Raw genomic sequence first — 14,964 nt, 5'->3', positions numbered from 1 at the left:
CTTGACTTGCACCCCTATTTCAGGCAGCTCCTGGGTGGTAGATCACTACAGGAGGGTTGTCCCAGCACCTCTCTGCAGTCTTACTTACCGGGCTACCAGGGATCAAATGTGCTCAGCTTGCTTTCCGGTTGCTCACATACTTCGGGTAGCCAAATACCTGACTCCTGGGGATCTTCCTGACCTCTGAAGAGATTCTTTAACCTTTACTCTTTAGAGATGGACATGGAATGGGGCTAGAGATGACCCAGTTAATCATTTAACTTCATCAGGATTTGGGTTCTTTGGTCTCTCAACTGCCACAAGCATTCTTTTAGGGAAAATGAGCCCTAGTGGGGTACTGTTCCTTGGAAAGAATTGAGGTGTGGAAGATCTCACTAGATGAATGAGCACCCTCCTGGCTTTTCTGTTGGCCACTGGCAGGCAGCTTACTGGGCTCTGCTTCAGTTCTGATATTTATTGTTCCTTATGAAATGGACACCCAAGTTTTACCATTGGATTGTTAAGTCAGTTAAATTGGTATGAAGTTATAACACACTTCACTGCAGTATGTCTTGTCTTCATTGCATTCCCCCATCATAGGTCATAGTTTTCCTTTAATTTATTTGGAAATTATGTGGAAGAGTGCATATTTGTGTGTTTTAAAAATTAATGATACTAATAGTGGTAAAACAACTGTGGATAAAAGTTACTGTTTTATGTTACATCAACGTTGCTAAATAGAATTACTATATGCTGGTGTCACCTGGGATTTCTTAACATGGACTATTGCTTCTGCTTTGCAGCCTTACTTGGCTTTTGGGGTCTCACTATATGGTAGTTTGCCCTTGCTAATCCTTAAAATAGAATTTAACATTTTGTTATATTTCTTAAAGTAAGGGATCCTTAAGTAAAGTGGCTACCAAATGCAAATTCTTTTTCAGATCTAATTAGTAGAAGTATTTATGTAGAAAAAGATTAGCTATGTGAATTGGATTTTCCATGGATTTCTGTGGTAATCACATACATCTGTGAATTATACCAACTGTTATTACTAAAACTATTAATGGATTTTTATATTAAAGCAAATTTGCCTAACATCTTTGATTTACTATATTTTGCCATGTATAATGTGCACTTTTTGCCCAAATTTCTGAGGGAAAAATGAGGATGCTCATTATACATGGGTAGTACTGAGTCCATATCTATGTAAATATTTTTAATTCTTTTTTTTAAAAGATATTATTTATTTATTTTTAGAGAGCGGGGAAGGGAAGGAGAAAGAGAGGGAGAGAAACATTAATATGTGGTTGCCTACTGGGCACCTGGCCCACAACCCAGGCATGTGCCCTGATGAGAATCAAACCAGCAACCCTTTGGTTCACAGGTCTGTGCTCAATCCACTGAGCTCCACCAGCTGGGTGTTTTTGAATTCTTTTATTTATGCTTATGCGTTAAAAGTGTAACTCTAGAAAGCAGTAACAATATCTGTATGCAAAATGACATTCTGGAATATGATAATAGGTTTTGTTTCTAAATATAAATAAATAAATAAATAAATAATTGAATTAAAAAATTGAAAGATCTTTTTTCCTGAAAGTTTAGGCCAAAAATGTCGGTGTGCGTTATACACGGCAAAATAAAGTATACATATTAGTTACGTGAGGAAATCAAGTCATGATTTCATTGAGGAGAAATTTATTGGTGGCCTGACTGGAAATATAAATGAGCACTTAAAGTGCATAGAGTAAGAGAACAAATGTCTTAGACGTGTGGACTAGTGACCAGTAGCTTGGTAACTCGAGGATACATTGTGACATGAAAGGTGACATCTTCATGCTATAATTACTCCAGCAGTTTGTTTTTGTTAGGCTTAAAGGAGCTGAGATGGGCTATAAATGGTTCTCCTGTGTTTTCCTTCCTGTAGTTTCACCAGTGATCATTAAGGAGTGGGCAGCTTATAAAGGAAAATCTCCACAAACCCCAGAACTGGTGGAAGCTCTTGCCTTCAGGGAGTGGACCTGCCCCAATCTGAAGAGGCTCTGGCTGGGGAAGGCAGTAGAGGACAAGAACCGCAGGATGAGGGCATTCCTGGCCTGCATGAGGTCAGACACTCCAGCCATGCTCAACCCAGCCAGCGTGCCCACTCATCTCACGGTGCTGTGCTGTGTCCTACGGTAGGTGCAGCATGGCCACTCCGGCAGCTGCATGTCCTGCAGCGGGTGCATGTACAGGTGCTTCTCAGAGATGTGTGTATGAAGTAGGGGGGGTGAGGGGGAGGGGTTAGTCTAGGTGAATCGTGTTTGTTGAAATTTGTCCATACCCCCCCCCCCAAAAAACGGAATTTATTTATTAAAAATTGTGTGTTCTTACATGTTTAAACTTCAGTCACCTTCAAAGTACTCACCATTTGATGTAATACACCTATCGAGACATTTTTTCCACTGTTCAAAACAGTTTTCAACTCCTTGATTTTGATGCCTTTTAGTGTTTCTACCATTTCTTGTTTCACCTCTACCACATCGGCAAAATGTTTCCCTATGAGGACTTTTTTCATTCGGGAAAACAAAAGAAAGTCACTCAGGTTGCGTTTGGGTGAATAGGGAATGTGGGCACAGGGGTCATGCTGTTTTTGGTCAAGAACTGCTGAATGCACAGCTAGGTGTGGGCAGGTGCGCTTGTAAATCACCCATCATGAAATGGGCAAATGCGTTGAAAGAAGCTTCAAAAAAAAATTACTGAAGCTGGACACAGCCCCTCACAACAACGCCAGCTGGTATACTGATACAGATGGGTCCCTAGAACACTGACCTAATGGGGTAGCCTTTACTACAGGGGTCCTGCCCTCCAGAATAAATTCTGGGTTTTTTTAGGGTCCCCCTCTTATATTACAGATATAGGCCATGTAAACACAATGTGGATTTGAACTGCCTCTAATAGTATGTTTACAAAATAGGTATATTTGGTGAATGTGTATTTTATGTAAATATGATTTTAAAGTTTATTTTTTAAATATTAAAAGATTTTGAAGGGTATGAAGGAGGATTACGTTATATATTATTTGGGATTGCTCTATAAGGGAAATGGGTTTCTTCTTCTCTCTCATTTGTTTAACCATATGTAGATCAGTACAGACTTGTGGTTATCTGATTTATTTCTAGTGTTACAGAGCCTGCTGTATCCTTGCTTGTTCAGTTGCTTAAATTGTTCCACCTCAGGCCTTGGAGCGCATTCAGTGAGTTCCTGTGTCCTTTGTCCCCCGCAGCATATTCTTGCTTTTTTGGTATCACATGATGCTTGGGTTCATGTGTATCTTCCCTGCCCTGGAACCTGTCTCTAAGGGGCCAGCGCTTCACCTTGGACAGAGTGATTGAAAACCCAGATGTGGGCATTGCGTGTTTCTAGGCACTCGCATTTGATGGGCCATGAATGCCTATGTAGACGCTGTTTGGTATTCATTTCAGTTGGCGTATATACCTAAATCAGGTTTATTAGTTTTTGTTTTTGTTTTTGTTTTTTCAACCAGTTTCAATCTCAGGAAAAGTGTTAAGTACAATACAAAGGGCTTTTTTGCTTTTTTTTTTTTTTTTTTTTTTTTAACCCAGATATTTAGGTGTGATTTTTCCATCAAGGACACTTTCCTATATAATCACAAGATAGACATTGGAGTCAATCAACCTCCATACTTTATTTCTATCTGCATTTCAGAGTCCATTTCACAGTCCGTTTCAGACCCTCTCTTTGTAAAATCCCATAGGTTTATAGTGGGTAGAGACTGGTGGAGCAGAGCAACCATCCCCTCTGCTCCTCGTGGCCCTGTCCAGGCTGTGCATCTACACTGACCACTTGGTGAAGGGAGTGTCTGCAAGATATCTCCAGCAAGGCCCCTCTGTCCTCTTTATAACTAATCGTATTTCACAGGAGACATTTTTAAACTCCTGTGAACCGTCCAGTGTGGACACTCAGCTTCTGTCTTTTTCAGTAGCTTCTAGTCCATTGCTACCATCATTTAATTTGGTGCTTTGTCGTCAGTGTTTGGACTAGTAAGGTGTCTTTTCAGGCTGGCCCTCCATAGTTGTCTTTGTCATTCTTTGAGCACTTCCTGACTTGTGCGGGTATTCTGGCCCTGCCTAGATGCCACGTTCTCCCTGTAGCCCTGTCCTCCTGGTGGTGGGAAAGGTATTGGGCAGCAGGCCTCCCTAGTGTGTTTACAGGTACAGATACCCACAGGCTTGTGGACTTCTGTTTTTGTACCTCCAGCCTGCCTGCTTTAGCTCTCTCCCCCCAGGTATGGGGTCTTTGACCCTGATAGACAGTAAAAGCCTGGGGCCCAGCTACCTGCTAGTCCATCACCTGCCCTAGCCATCTTGTCCCTCTGGACTGGCACCTCCTCCTCAGGCTCCTGGTAGTGGGTTTCACCTGCTTACATGAGGACAGAGCTTTAGTCAGGTTTTATTTCCTTAAATTCAGACTGACTTAGAACTTACTTACTTAGAAGCCTTTCCTTAATTAAATTGCAGTAGACTAAAATGAGTGTGTCATAGTGTGTCACTTTCTTATCTTTGTCTCCATTGAGAATTAGCTAGTGAGAAAGACTAGGCCTATATTTGGTTTTTGAATCCTCTGGTTTTCTCTGATGGAAAATTCATTTATGGACCTGTTTTTATCAGTAAAAATGTTACATTAACTGAAAATTTAAGATTAAGACATGGAGTACTATAAAATTGAATTAGCAATAATGAATTTGGCTACTTTGTATTTCTCTCTTTCAAATTTAAAAAATATGTGTGGTCTTTAGTGGGACAACTGTCTGTCCACCATATACCTGACCTGAAGAGCCTACTGAACCTGGGCTCGTGGGGCTGCCCCTTGGACAGAGGTGGCCATGCATTAGTGCAGGATGAGCTGCTGCTATTGGGAGTGCAGCGCTCACGTTGTTTCATGATGCCCACTCTCTTTTTCACATGTCGTGGGTCTTGTGGACCTTCCTCTGCCATTACCCCAAGAAAGGCCTTCATAAAGTCTCCCTTGATTTCAGGACTGTCCTGGTCCTTGTTTTAAGACAGTGTTTATTATTGTTTTGTGTGTGTGTGTGTGTGTGTGTGGTTGTTTATTTAATACTTATTTTAGACCTTGAAAAGATTAATAAATGTAACTAATAATCTTAGGTCTGAACAAACTTCCTCTGTTCACCTTGGTGTCTTTGAGAAACTAGAGTGAATGCTGTGCAGGCCCCCATACTTGAGCAGAAGCCAGATAATTTGCTTGGTGTGAAGAGACTGTCATGTGTAGAGTGGGTGCCTGGAACCCCAGGGGGTTTTCTCACTTGGAAAGACTGTTTCAGATTCTGGAGTAGGAGCAGTGCATTGAGGCAAGGGGTGTTAGGGAGAGATGAGGATAGTGTTTCTTGGGACAAGTCCCCAGGACTTGGGGCTAAGACATCATAAATGGGTTAGCCCACTTCCACTAAGAAGAGAATCTCTTCTACTTTCTGCATTTGGGGCCCCAGTGTAGCAGGGGAAGGACACCTTGCATGGCCTCTCTCTGGTCAGTGGGTGTGGCCTACTGAGAACTTGGAGGTGGGCTGAGTAGGAGGTCAGAAGTCTTGGGGTGAAGAGAGTGGGGAGCACAGGAGGGGTCTGGATGAAGATGAGTAACAAGGGCCCCCCTGACAACATGCTGTGGGCTGGGGTTGGCAGCCCAGTGGTCGTCATCTGGAGAAATTGAGGCTGTGTAATAGGAGAGGGACTGCCAAGCTCAGACTCAGACTGTGGGGGATGGGGGTTGTGGACAAAGGGCAAAATCTGCCTCCTGGATAAGATGAGGCCCTGCAGCATGACCTGTGGCCTTGATAGCTGAGGCGGAAGAAAGGTCAGTTATCCCAAGGTCAGGCTGTCGTCAACAAAGACTTCTTTTCTTTCTTTTATCTTTTCTTTTTCATAATTTCAAACTGAAAGAAATTGTGAGATTAGTACAAAGATGTCATGGCTGTCCTTCACCAGATTCCCCACACATTAATGTTCTACTGCCGTTGCTTTTCCTCCTCTCTGTGACTGTGTGTGAGTCCTCATTCCCTTGAATGAAGTTGTGGATATGATGCTCCTTTACCCTGAGCTCTTCAGTATTTATTTATTTATTTATTTATTTATTTTGAAAAACAAGGTCATTATCAAAATCAGAAAAATAATACTGATACATCTTCCATACAGGTCTTAGATTTCGCCATTTGTTCCAGTAACGTCCTTTATTAGCAACAGAAAATCTTGGCTCGTGCTTGTGTTCAGTTGCCATGTCTCCTTCAGTCTCGACTGCCTCTCTTCTTCTTCTGGGTTGATGCAGAGATGTTTCTGAAGAGTGAGCCCTGGTTTTCTGCACAGCGGGATCTGCAGACAGTCATCTTAGATGCACATGAACAAATGGAAACAGTGTTGATACACAGGTGGCAGCCCCCAGCTTCAGTTTATCAACCTTTGGGGAGGCTGCTTCTCAGTCTAGGTTTGTTTGTGTTCCTTTATGCTGAGATTCCATTTCTGCATCTCGGGCAGGCACAGCCCCGCAGGGAGGTGGTGGTCTTCTTGATGCTTTCACTAGTGTTGTCAGCACTCATGTATTACGTATGTCCAGAAGTGATGCTGGGACACAATCAGGAGGATGGGGCAAGGGCGGCAGGCAGGTCCTTAGAATACTTATAACGGAGATCAGGAGGGGCCAGTGTCTGAGCAGAGGTTCAGCACGAGGGTAAAGTGGTGTTCAGACAAGAAAAGAGGGCCTTTTCTGTGCTCCAGCCCAGAAAAATAGACAAGGTCCTGACCCAAGAGAACTCACGTTCTTCTAAGGGGACAGACTGGGTTATGTCTTGGAAGAACCTAAATCAATAAATGAAATAAGGAGTTGAAGAACTTGAGCCCCAAGCAGGACTCAAGAGAACCAGTGGAGCCTGTTCCAACACCCAAGGAGCACAGCCAGGGTCCAGCTCCTTCTCTCTGTGGCAGAGGCAGACAGCATTATTCCCCAAGGGACACAGGGACCTGCTTCTGCCCCAGCTCCCAGCTCCCAGCTCCCACATTTCTAAAAGCAGTGAGAGGTGAGTGAGAAAAGGGGAACTGCAGATATCCTCACACCACCATAGTAGGAAACTTGAGGCCCTAGAAGTCATGGAAAAGAATGTCCAGAGAAAACTGAGTGATGTCAGAGGGGCTGAGAGCACTGTTGGTGCACAGCTAGTAGTGTGGGCATATGAGATAACCAAGGGAGTAAGTGTTAGCTCCTGCCGGGGTGCACCATTTTGTTTATGCTGTTTAAGCAGCGTGTTTACGTACCTGCACATCTTTATGTGCATTTCATACTCTTTCTGCATCTAGAAAGGCTTTCCCAGGACTTACAGTGAGAAAGAAGTAAGTGCTAACTTTGTTAAAGTGTAGTAGGAAGCCATATGGAGGAAATAGCAGGTATTCTAACCAAAAAGACTATTTGTTGCTACAGCTAAACTGAGTACTGGGAGTCTTTGCTGCCAGGAAAACCAGGAAAGCTCTTGAGAAAACCAGCCTGCCCTCAAGACAGTTTTTTTATTCTGATTCATAGTCTTTAAAGTAATATCTTGCTAAGGATTGGGAAGTCAGGGAAGTTAGTGTTTCATAGGCTTGAGATGCAAAGAGTTGTGGGGATGGATGGTGCCGATGGCCACATAACACTCTGTGTACTTAACATCACTGCACTGTCCACCCAGAAGTGGTTGAAATGGTAAATTTTATCACAACTTTTAAAAAATAAGATAAAAATAAAAGGGATGCATAGCATGGAGACTGAGACAAAGAACATTGTGTATTGAGCGCAGTCTTTTCCACAATAGTTTTTTTCAGACAAAAGTGGGGGGACTTTGTCCATATTTGGTAGTTTTTGCATCAAGCCCTGATTAAAACTCAGTAAGACCATTGTATTTACGATTTGTGGCACTCAGCTATTACAAAGGATGTTGTTTTGTCATTGCAAATATTGACAATTTAATGAAATAAAACTTTTACATCATTATTTTAAATATATCTGATTAGATCTAAATACCATAGAGAGTTGACACGCACTATTCATTTACTTTGAAATTCATTTCTTCCCTATTAAGGCTACATAAGTTTACCATGAAGTATATAAGCTCTGTGCTTCCATTTCCCCATCTCTCAAATGGGACACTGATGGTTTCTCCTCAGAGTTTCTGTGATCATGTGAGGAGTTAGTGTGTATAAATACTTAGTTCAGTGCCTGGCACCTAGTGAGCACTGTTGGGATTTTTACTTAAAATACCTCTCTTAATCAGCTGGATGGAACCTCCTCCTTCACCCATTAGTTCATGTTTCTGTGGATGAATACTAATTATTATAAAAAAGAGATAGAGAGAGGGCTTTGCACCAACTCTGATTCTCATTTTTGTTGTCTTAGATTTTAAGAACTTCCTCAGCAGCAGACAGGACTGGAAAAAGCTATGTGAGGCTTGTCATGCCAGAGATGACATGAATCTATCACCAAAAGTTATTTTTAGTGATCAGCTGGCAACTTGATTAGGTCATCCTTCAAGTTTGCTGGATGCCGGGTATTAGGAACTGTTGAACTTAAACAGGACTTAAGACCAAGTTCTTAGTAGTTTAGTCCCTCACATTCTCACCCCAAACACTATCTGTGGTTGTGCCTTTGCTTAGTGCCCCAGGGTTGTCACCAGGCCGTGTGGATGGCAAGGTGATTAAGGGGAAGGGGGTTGGTGGGAAGAAAAGGTAACGTGGATACCTGGTTCTGAGGCAGATAAGTGAAAACTGGAAGTTGTCAGTTTATTGATTTCCCATCAGCTGCTCTCACAAGAGTGACCCCCAGTAAGTCTGTAGTCCTGGAGACTGTAGGAACTTGTTCTGAAGACTGCAATTTTAATTCTCTTCTTGGAGTACCTTTCCGCTTCGTCCCTATACAATGCCAGCTGGAGCCCCTTGGCGCAGATGGTTCACATGATACTTGCTCTTCATCAAGGGATTTCTTTCTTATTTGAACCTAGGGTCTGCCTCCCGGATATCCTGTATGGAAATAAAATAGATAAATCATATATATGGTGTATATATAACGTGTTTTCAGGATATAAATACTTCACAAGAGTGAAGTTGTATTAAAAATCACCCACCAGCTGATTTGCAGTATATATAAGTTTAGAGTGCTGTTTTTAATTACTCTAAAATGCTGATGGCCCAGGTGATGATTGGCATCATCCAGTGCAAATAGAAAAGCTGTGTAAGAAATCTGTATGAGCCTCCTTAGCTTGTGTTACGCAAGTCTCCTTATAACCTGAACACCAGGTTATGCATATGACTGTTGACTACTGTGTCCCAATTCCAGGCCCTCTCTGTCTGTCTTCCCATGCAGGTATATGGTGCAGTGGCCTGGAGCACGGATATTGCGTCGTCAGGAGCTGGATGCCTTCCTGGCTCAGGCGTTGTCTCCCAAACTCTACGAGCCTGATCAGCTGCAGGAGCTCAAGGTAACTGACACCTCCTTCCTGGTCCTGGAGCATTGCTCTGGAGCTCAAGGGACAGCTCACCTCACCTGGCAGCTGCTCAGTGTACCAAACTAGTAGTGCTAAGGACAAGAACTTGAGAGCCTTCAGGGCTAAGGGAGTTTCTTTCCCAGTTATTGAAATGGTCAAGTCTACTTTTGGGTGTTTATTCTTGTTTTTCACATCAGGAGATAAACTTACTTTTTATTTCAGGTGGGGATCCCAAACCCTGGGAGGGCTTGGTCTAAAGAATTTTCTAACATCTGGCCAGGATCTTTTTCTTATTTCGTTCTGTTGTTCCAAATCACAACATTCATTTTCTCTAAAAAAAAAAAAAAAGTCTTTGTCCCCCCAGTATTGTAAATCCCTTTTAAAAAACCACTTGAAGAACAATGTTATACCATCATTCCTGTGCCCTTTTAGTCAGCATTTAACATCGTATTCCTTTTAATTTTCCCTTCAGTAATTCCTTTTATTCTTTGTTTTTACAATATTAATTTTCTCCACGTTGTCACCTGATTTTTCAATGTGCTTTTCTTTTCAGTGCACTTTTATTAGTTGCTGTGTTCGCATGGCTATGCTTGCTTTCTAATTTCCACACTAAATTTTAGAAAGTTCAAGACTTTTCAGAGTTAGTTTAATTTAGTGAATCTGCCTTTTCTTTTTAATGCATAGGGTTTTGGATTTTTCTTTGCCGTTGGTTATTTATTTATTTATTTTACAAAATTTTATTTGTAATCAAGTAATCTCTTTTGACAAAATCGCCTTCACCTTTAGATCTTTTTGCTATTCTTTACGAAGGCGTTCTTTCCGGGTTTTAGGCTTACTGTATAGATTTTTAGAATTCTGCACTTGGGACTCAATAAATTTCTGGTTTGCCCTATATTATTGAGTTAAATTCAGTAATTTTGTGTTGAGTGCCCCTTGACTGTGGAGAGCTCATGTCATTTGTGGTCACCTTAGGCTTCTGGTGACTTTGAAACAAGCTAAATAAGACAATAAAACTTAGGAAGATCTACCTTAAATTGTATTCTTTACTTTGTAGATTAAGCTTTTCTGTTTGTTAGAAATTATTATTTTAATGGTTTTGAATTTAAGTTTTTGATTTAGACTGTTTGGCCGGGTGTCCCTGAGAGGCTGTATTAAGCACAGGCTTTCCCTCCTGTGTCCTAGAGCGTGGTGCCATCACCACCATCTTCATCACCAGACTGTGCTCAGGGGTGTTGTAAATACTTTTACCAGAGTGTGGTGCCATCCCTCTACCTCTACTTCCTGTTTCTCTTATTTAGATTATTACATCAGTATTGACATCCCAGTTCTGAAAATCAGACCGCCAGGTATCAGGTATGCCCACCAAGCCTTATTCACCATCAAGTTGCTTTTACTCAAAGTTCATCTTTTCTCCCATATCCTTTTCATTTTTGGATCAACACATAGGATATAACTTTTGAAAGACAATCACACTCTAAGCTTTCATTTTGGTTCTTTTGAAGTCTCAGTGCTTTCATGATTTTCTCCTGATCCTTCGTCTAAAGCTAGGCGTTTCTAGAGCTGTGTTAGAAAGTGCAGGTACTTCAGGCCCACCCCTGTCCCTTTGACTCTTATGGTCTGGAGGTCTGTGTTCCCATCACCAAGGTCAGCCTGCATGTTAGCACTCTGTTCATGAGTAGCTTAGATTCTGAAACAACCAAAAGAAAAAATAACAGCTTTCCTTGGGGGAAGAGATAGTTGGGGTTTTTTTTAAGATTGAAGATCCTCTCAGCTATCAGATCGAGGACTGATAAGAATAATCATTATTTAAATGCTACAAAAATTTCTATGTAGATCTGAGAGAGGGTCCCAAAATTCAGTGATAGAAAAGTAAATTTTAAAACTGCTTTTTCATTTAACCATTAAAAGTTGTTTTGATATATTAAAATCAGTGACAATGTTTTCCTATAAAACAACCATTTCACTGTGTAGGATATAGTCAACTCTTGATTTTGGTGTTCTTTTAGGGGCCATTATCCAGTTTGTGGATTGCCCAGACCCTGTTTTTCTTCTCCCACTTCTGTCTATGTGCTTTGAGAATAAAGGGAAAGAGAAAGTAAAGACTCGAATTTGACAGTTTGTCCTCTGGTTGGCTTTTCCGGTGAGATGTTTGGTGTGGAAATATGTTGAAACCATATGTTAAAATGACTTTATATTAGTTTCACCTGGTCTGTGCTCTGTCTACCCTCTGTAACCATGAACAACTGAGTGTTCTGTGTGGCTCATTGAGGACCAGGGACAGTGACTGACACCCTCACTTTTCTCTGGTATATTAGGTGCTTCTCCTAGGTTACCAGTGTGAGTGGAATTACTAAGGTAGAGTGAGCACTGACACTGTGTTTGGAGGAGAGCAGGTAAAGGATGAGGAGAAGGACCTTTGTACAGATTTAATTTTTATCTAGTTTCTTTCTCCATGCTCTTGACATCTCTGTAATTGTCTTACATTCTTTTAATGTTTTCACATGCCAAGTGGAAGATATGAAGATGGAAGGTGAAGAGCTTTAAAGACAGTGTTATGGGCTGCAGCATGTCTGTGGTACCTGTAGCAGTGATTGTGCATGTAGGTAAATAGGAAAGATCTCAGTAAGAGTCTTACAAGTAATTAGAAGTCAGACAAGCTCATTTTACTAGAACTTGGTTCTTGAACTAATTTGGCAGAGGTTAAATTCCATGTCTGTATTTCCTATAACGTCAAAAAATTTTGTCAGCATTTCTCTAGTTGAGGAACTTTGGATAATGTTGAATATTTTATGCTACTAGGTATAAGAAAATGAGGTTGAAGTGTGAATATTTTGGCCATGTCTGTGGTCAGAGGTTCAGATTCTGGTGCTACCAGTTACCAGTATTGTAACCTTGAGCTCTATGCGACACAGTTTCTTCATTTATTAAATGGAGTGCTAAGGGCAGTATCTGTATCATAAGATTGTTGAGATGTGAATGAGACGATATATGTAAAAATACGTAGTGCAGTGTGTGATAAATATTTATTAAGTTACCCATAAATATTAGACAGTGATCTTTGTATAATTAATATTTAGGGACAGAAATATAAGCTGCTACGTACAGTCATTTTTAAAATTGTCATATGAAGCCAAATCTACACAGCAATTGAGATTTTATTCCCATTATTTAGACAACTTTTAAGAATTTTTCTCTATTAAATTGATGGTAGTTGTCATTACTGAAACTAAGTGACTTGAAAATCACTTTTTAAACCCATAAAAACAATTCCTCAACTAATGGTGAGGCTGTGTCAAATAAGTGATGCATGTGGATGACGTAGGCTTCTCCATTCCTCTCATCAGCTCACAAGGAGATTACTCTTTCCAGCTAGGGTACTTCTGTGCTCCACACACCAGCTGGTCTTTCTTAATTTAGGCACTCAGATGGCCACCTGCCCAGAGTAGTTTTGAGCTTTATTAGTCAAATAAGGGTTTGTTGTCGATATGACCAACACTACCAGTGACTAAGAAATGAGAGCAGCATTGTGCTTCCACAGAGGCTGCTGGTGGCACCTATCACCGCTTTGATTGTGAGCAGACGTCTTTAGGGCAGCACCAGTACCATCATTGCCTCTCCCTCAGCCTTGACCTGGCCCAGAGGCCATAGCAGCAGTGAGAGTGGCTGGAGGCCAGGCTGCTGCTATGCCATGTTCCCACAGTGTCAGCTTTTAGGGATGAGAAAGCCCCCCCTTAATTAGTACCTCTTGAGACTCTCAGAGAAAGCGGTTTCTACTTCCTAATTGCCCTCCATTTCTGCTCATAAATATAGAAATGCATCTAATTCATCACTCCAGCCCCACCTGCCCTCAACTGAACATACTTTGTTCCCATTCCCAACATCGCACGGGAGAAGCAGGAGCCAGCATGGTGGGCCAGTTGGGGTGGACAGACTTCTCCAGGTTGAGGAAGTTCTGAAGTGCATTGACTTAAAATTTACTTAAAAAAAAAAAAAAAAGATTGGAAAACAGTGTTAGCTGTTAATGGGGACTGACAGCACAAAACAGAAGATATTCATCAATTCATCAGTATTTGGCACTAGAGTGATATTTTTTTCCTCTTTAATGAAAAGTCAGTTTACCTGCCACAATTATGTATTCCTTGGGTTGATACCCGTAAAGATAACATTCCTGAGATTCCATCACCTTAAAGAATAAGTGTGCCAGGTAGGAAGACAGAAACCAGGGGAGCTAAAACTCAGTCCCGGATAATCCACAAACTAGGTCCTTCACAGACAGATAATCAAGAGTTGACTGTATTTGTCAGTGTTTCTCCCCCTGTGCATCAGATGCTAGGAGAAAGAGAGCTGTGTGCACACAGGAGAGCTCCCAGCACTAATGACTGAGTGAGAGGACCAGGGAGACAGTCTCTAGGTTCTGGTAGTCTGCATGGTTCAGATACAATGTTTCTGTTGTTGTGTTCTTTCATTTATAAGCTATCCATTTCTCCTAAAACATTTTGACAGTCTCATTAATAAGTTGCTATCTAAAACATTAACATATAAAATAACATAAACAAAGTACAAGTTTTAGAATGAAATTGTACCAAGTAATTTTTTAATATAACTATTTTTAAAATGCATAATCTTATTAGAATGTTCCATTTTACACTCATTCTATACCAGTGTATAGAATCTGAAGAGTAAAGTTTCTTTCATAAATGAACTGTGGGCTTCTTAACTGCTAAGAAGACTATTAAATAATTTGTTACTTTATCATGTGTCAACCTTAAATATAGTATTACTTTATGCTTGTATTACACATCACAAATTCCAAACTGAACTTACTGTATTTTAGTATATTATAAAAGTCTCTTAAATTTAAATTTGTTAAATAACATTAAAAGCCTTTGTGTTGAAACAGGCCAGTGCTAGGTCACCGTTCAGTGTTAACAGGTCTGCTTAGGGTGTCTGGTTGAGGAGTGTCCTTGTTAACCATGAGAGTTGTAGTCAGATGTTGCGAGAACTTTGTAATGCAGTACTCTTACTCCATAGAAATCACTCTTTTCCATTTAAAGATTGAGAACCTCGACCCTCGAGGCATTCAGCTGTCAGCTCTCTTCATGAGTGGCGTGGACATGGCCCTGTTTGCAAACGACGCGTGTGGCCAGCCCGTGCCCTGGGAACACTGCTGTCCTTGGATGTATTTTGATGGGAAGCTCTTCCAGTCCAAGCTCCTGAAAGCAAGCCGGGAAAAGACCCCACTCATCGACCTCTGTGATGGTCAGGTCAGTTGCAAGGATTCAGGCTTAGAGGTGGGGAGGAGCAGCTGACCACCTTGAACTAGAGGGAAATACTGCTCACCGGCTAATCGATTGTCTTTCATACCAAATTTGTAATGACCTCATGTGACAGGGTGCTGTTTTTAGACTGGGCCTAGCCATTGTTTGAATCTGTCAGTTCAATGCTCACATGAGCCAAGCTCTGGGTACACAGTA

The 14,964-nt window shown here is 41.3% G+C and overlaps 1 protein-coding gene across 1 annotated transcript in view; it reads left to right on the top strand.

Annotated features, from left to right (window-relative positions):
* Positions 1-14,964, top strand: part of FAM120A (family with sequence similarity 120 member A) — a 117,915-nt gene that overhangs the window by 88,242 nt on the left and 14,709 nt on the right. The window contains exons 11-13 of the mRNA XM_053925320.1: positions 1,904-2,153; positions 9,370-9,484; positions 14,545-14,754. Of these exons, the coding sequence (XP_053781295.1) occupies positions 1,904-2,153; positions 9,370-9,484; positions 14,545-14,754 (575 nt within the window). The remainder of the gene's footprint in view (positions 1-1,903; positions 2,154-9,369; positions 9,485-14,544; positions 14,755-14,964) is intronic.

Source organism: Desmodus rotundus, chromosome 1 (genome assembly GCF_022682495.2).
Source record: "Desmodus rotundus isolate HL8 chromosome 1, HLdesRot8A.1, whole genome shotgun sequence".
NCBI lineage: Eukaryota > Metazoa > Chordata > Mammalia > Chiroptera > Phyllostomidae > Desmodus > Desmodus rotundus.
Note: the sequence above shows the minus strand (reverse complement) of the source record. Positions and strands in the feature narration are given on the sequence as shown.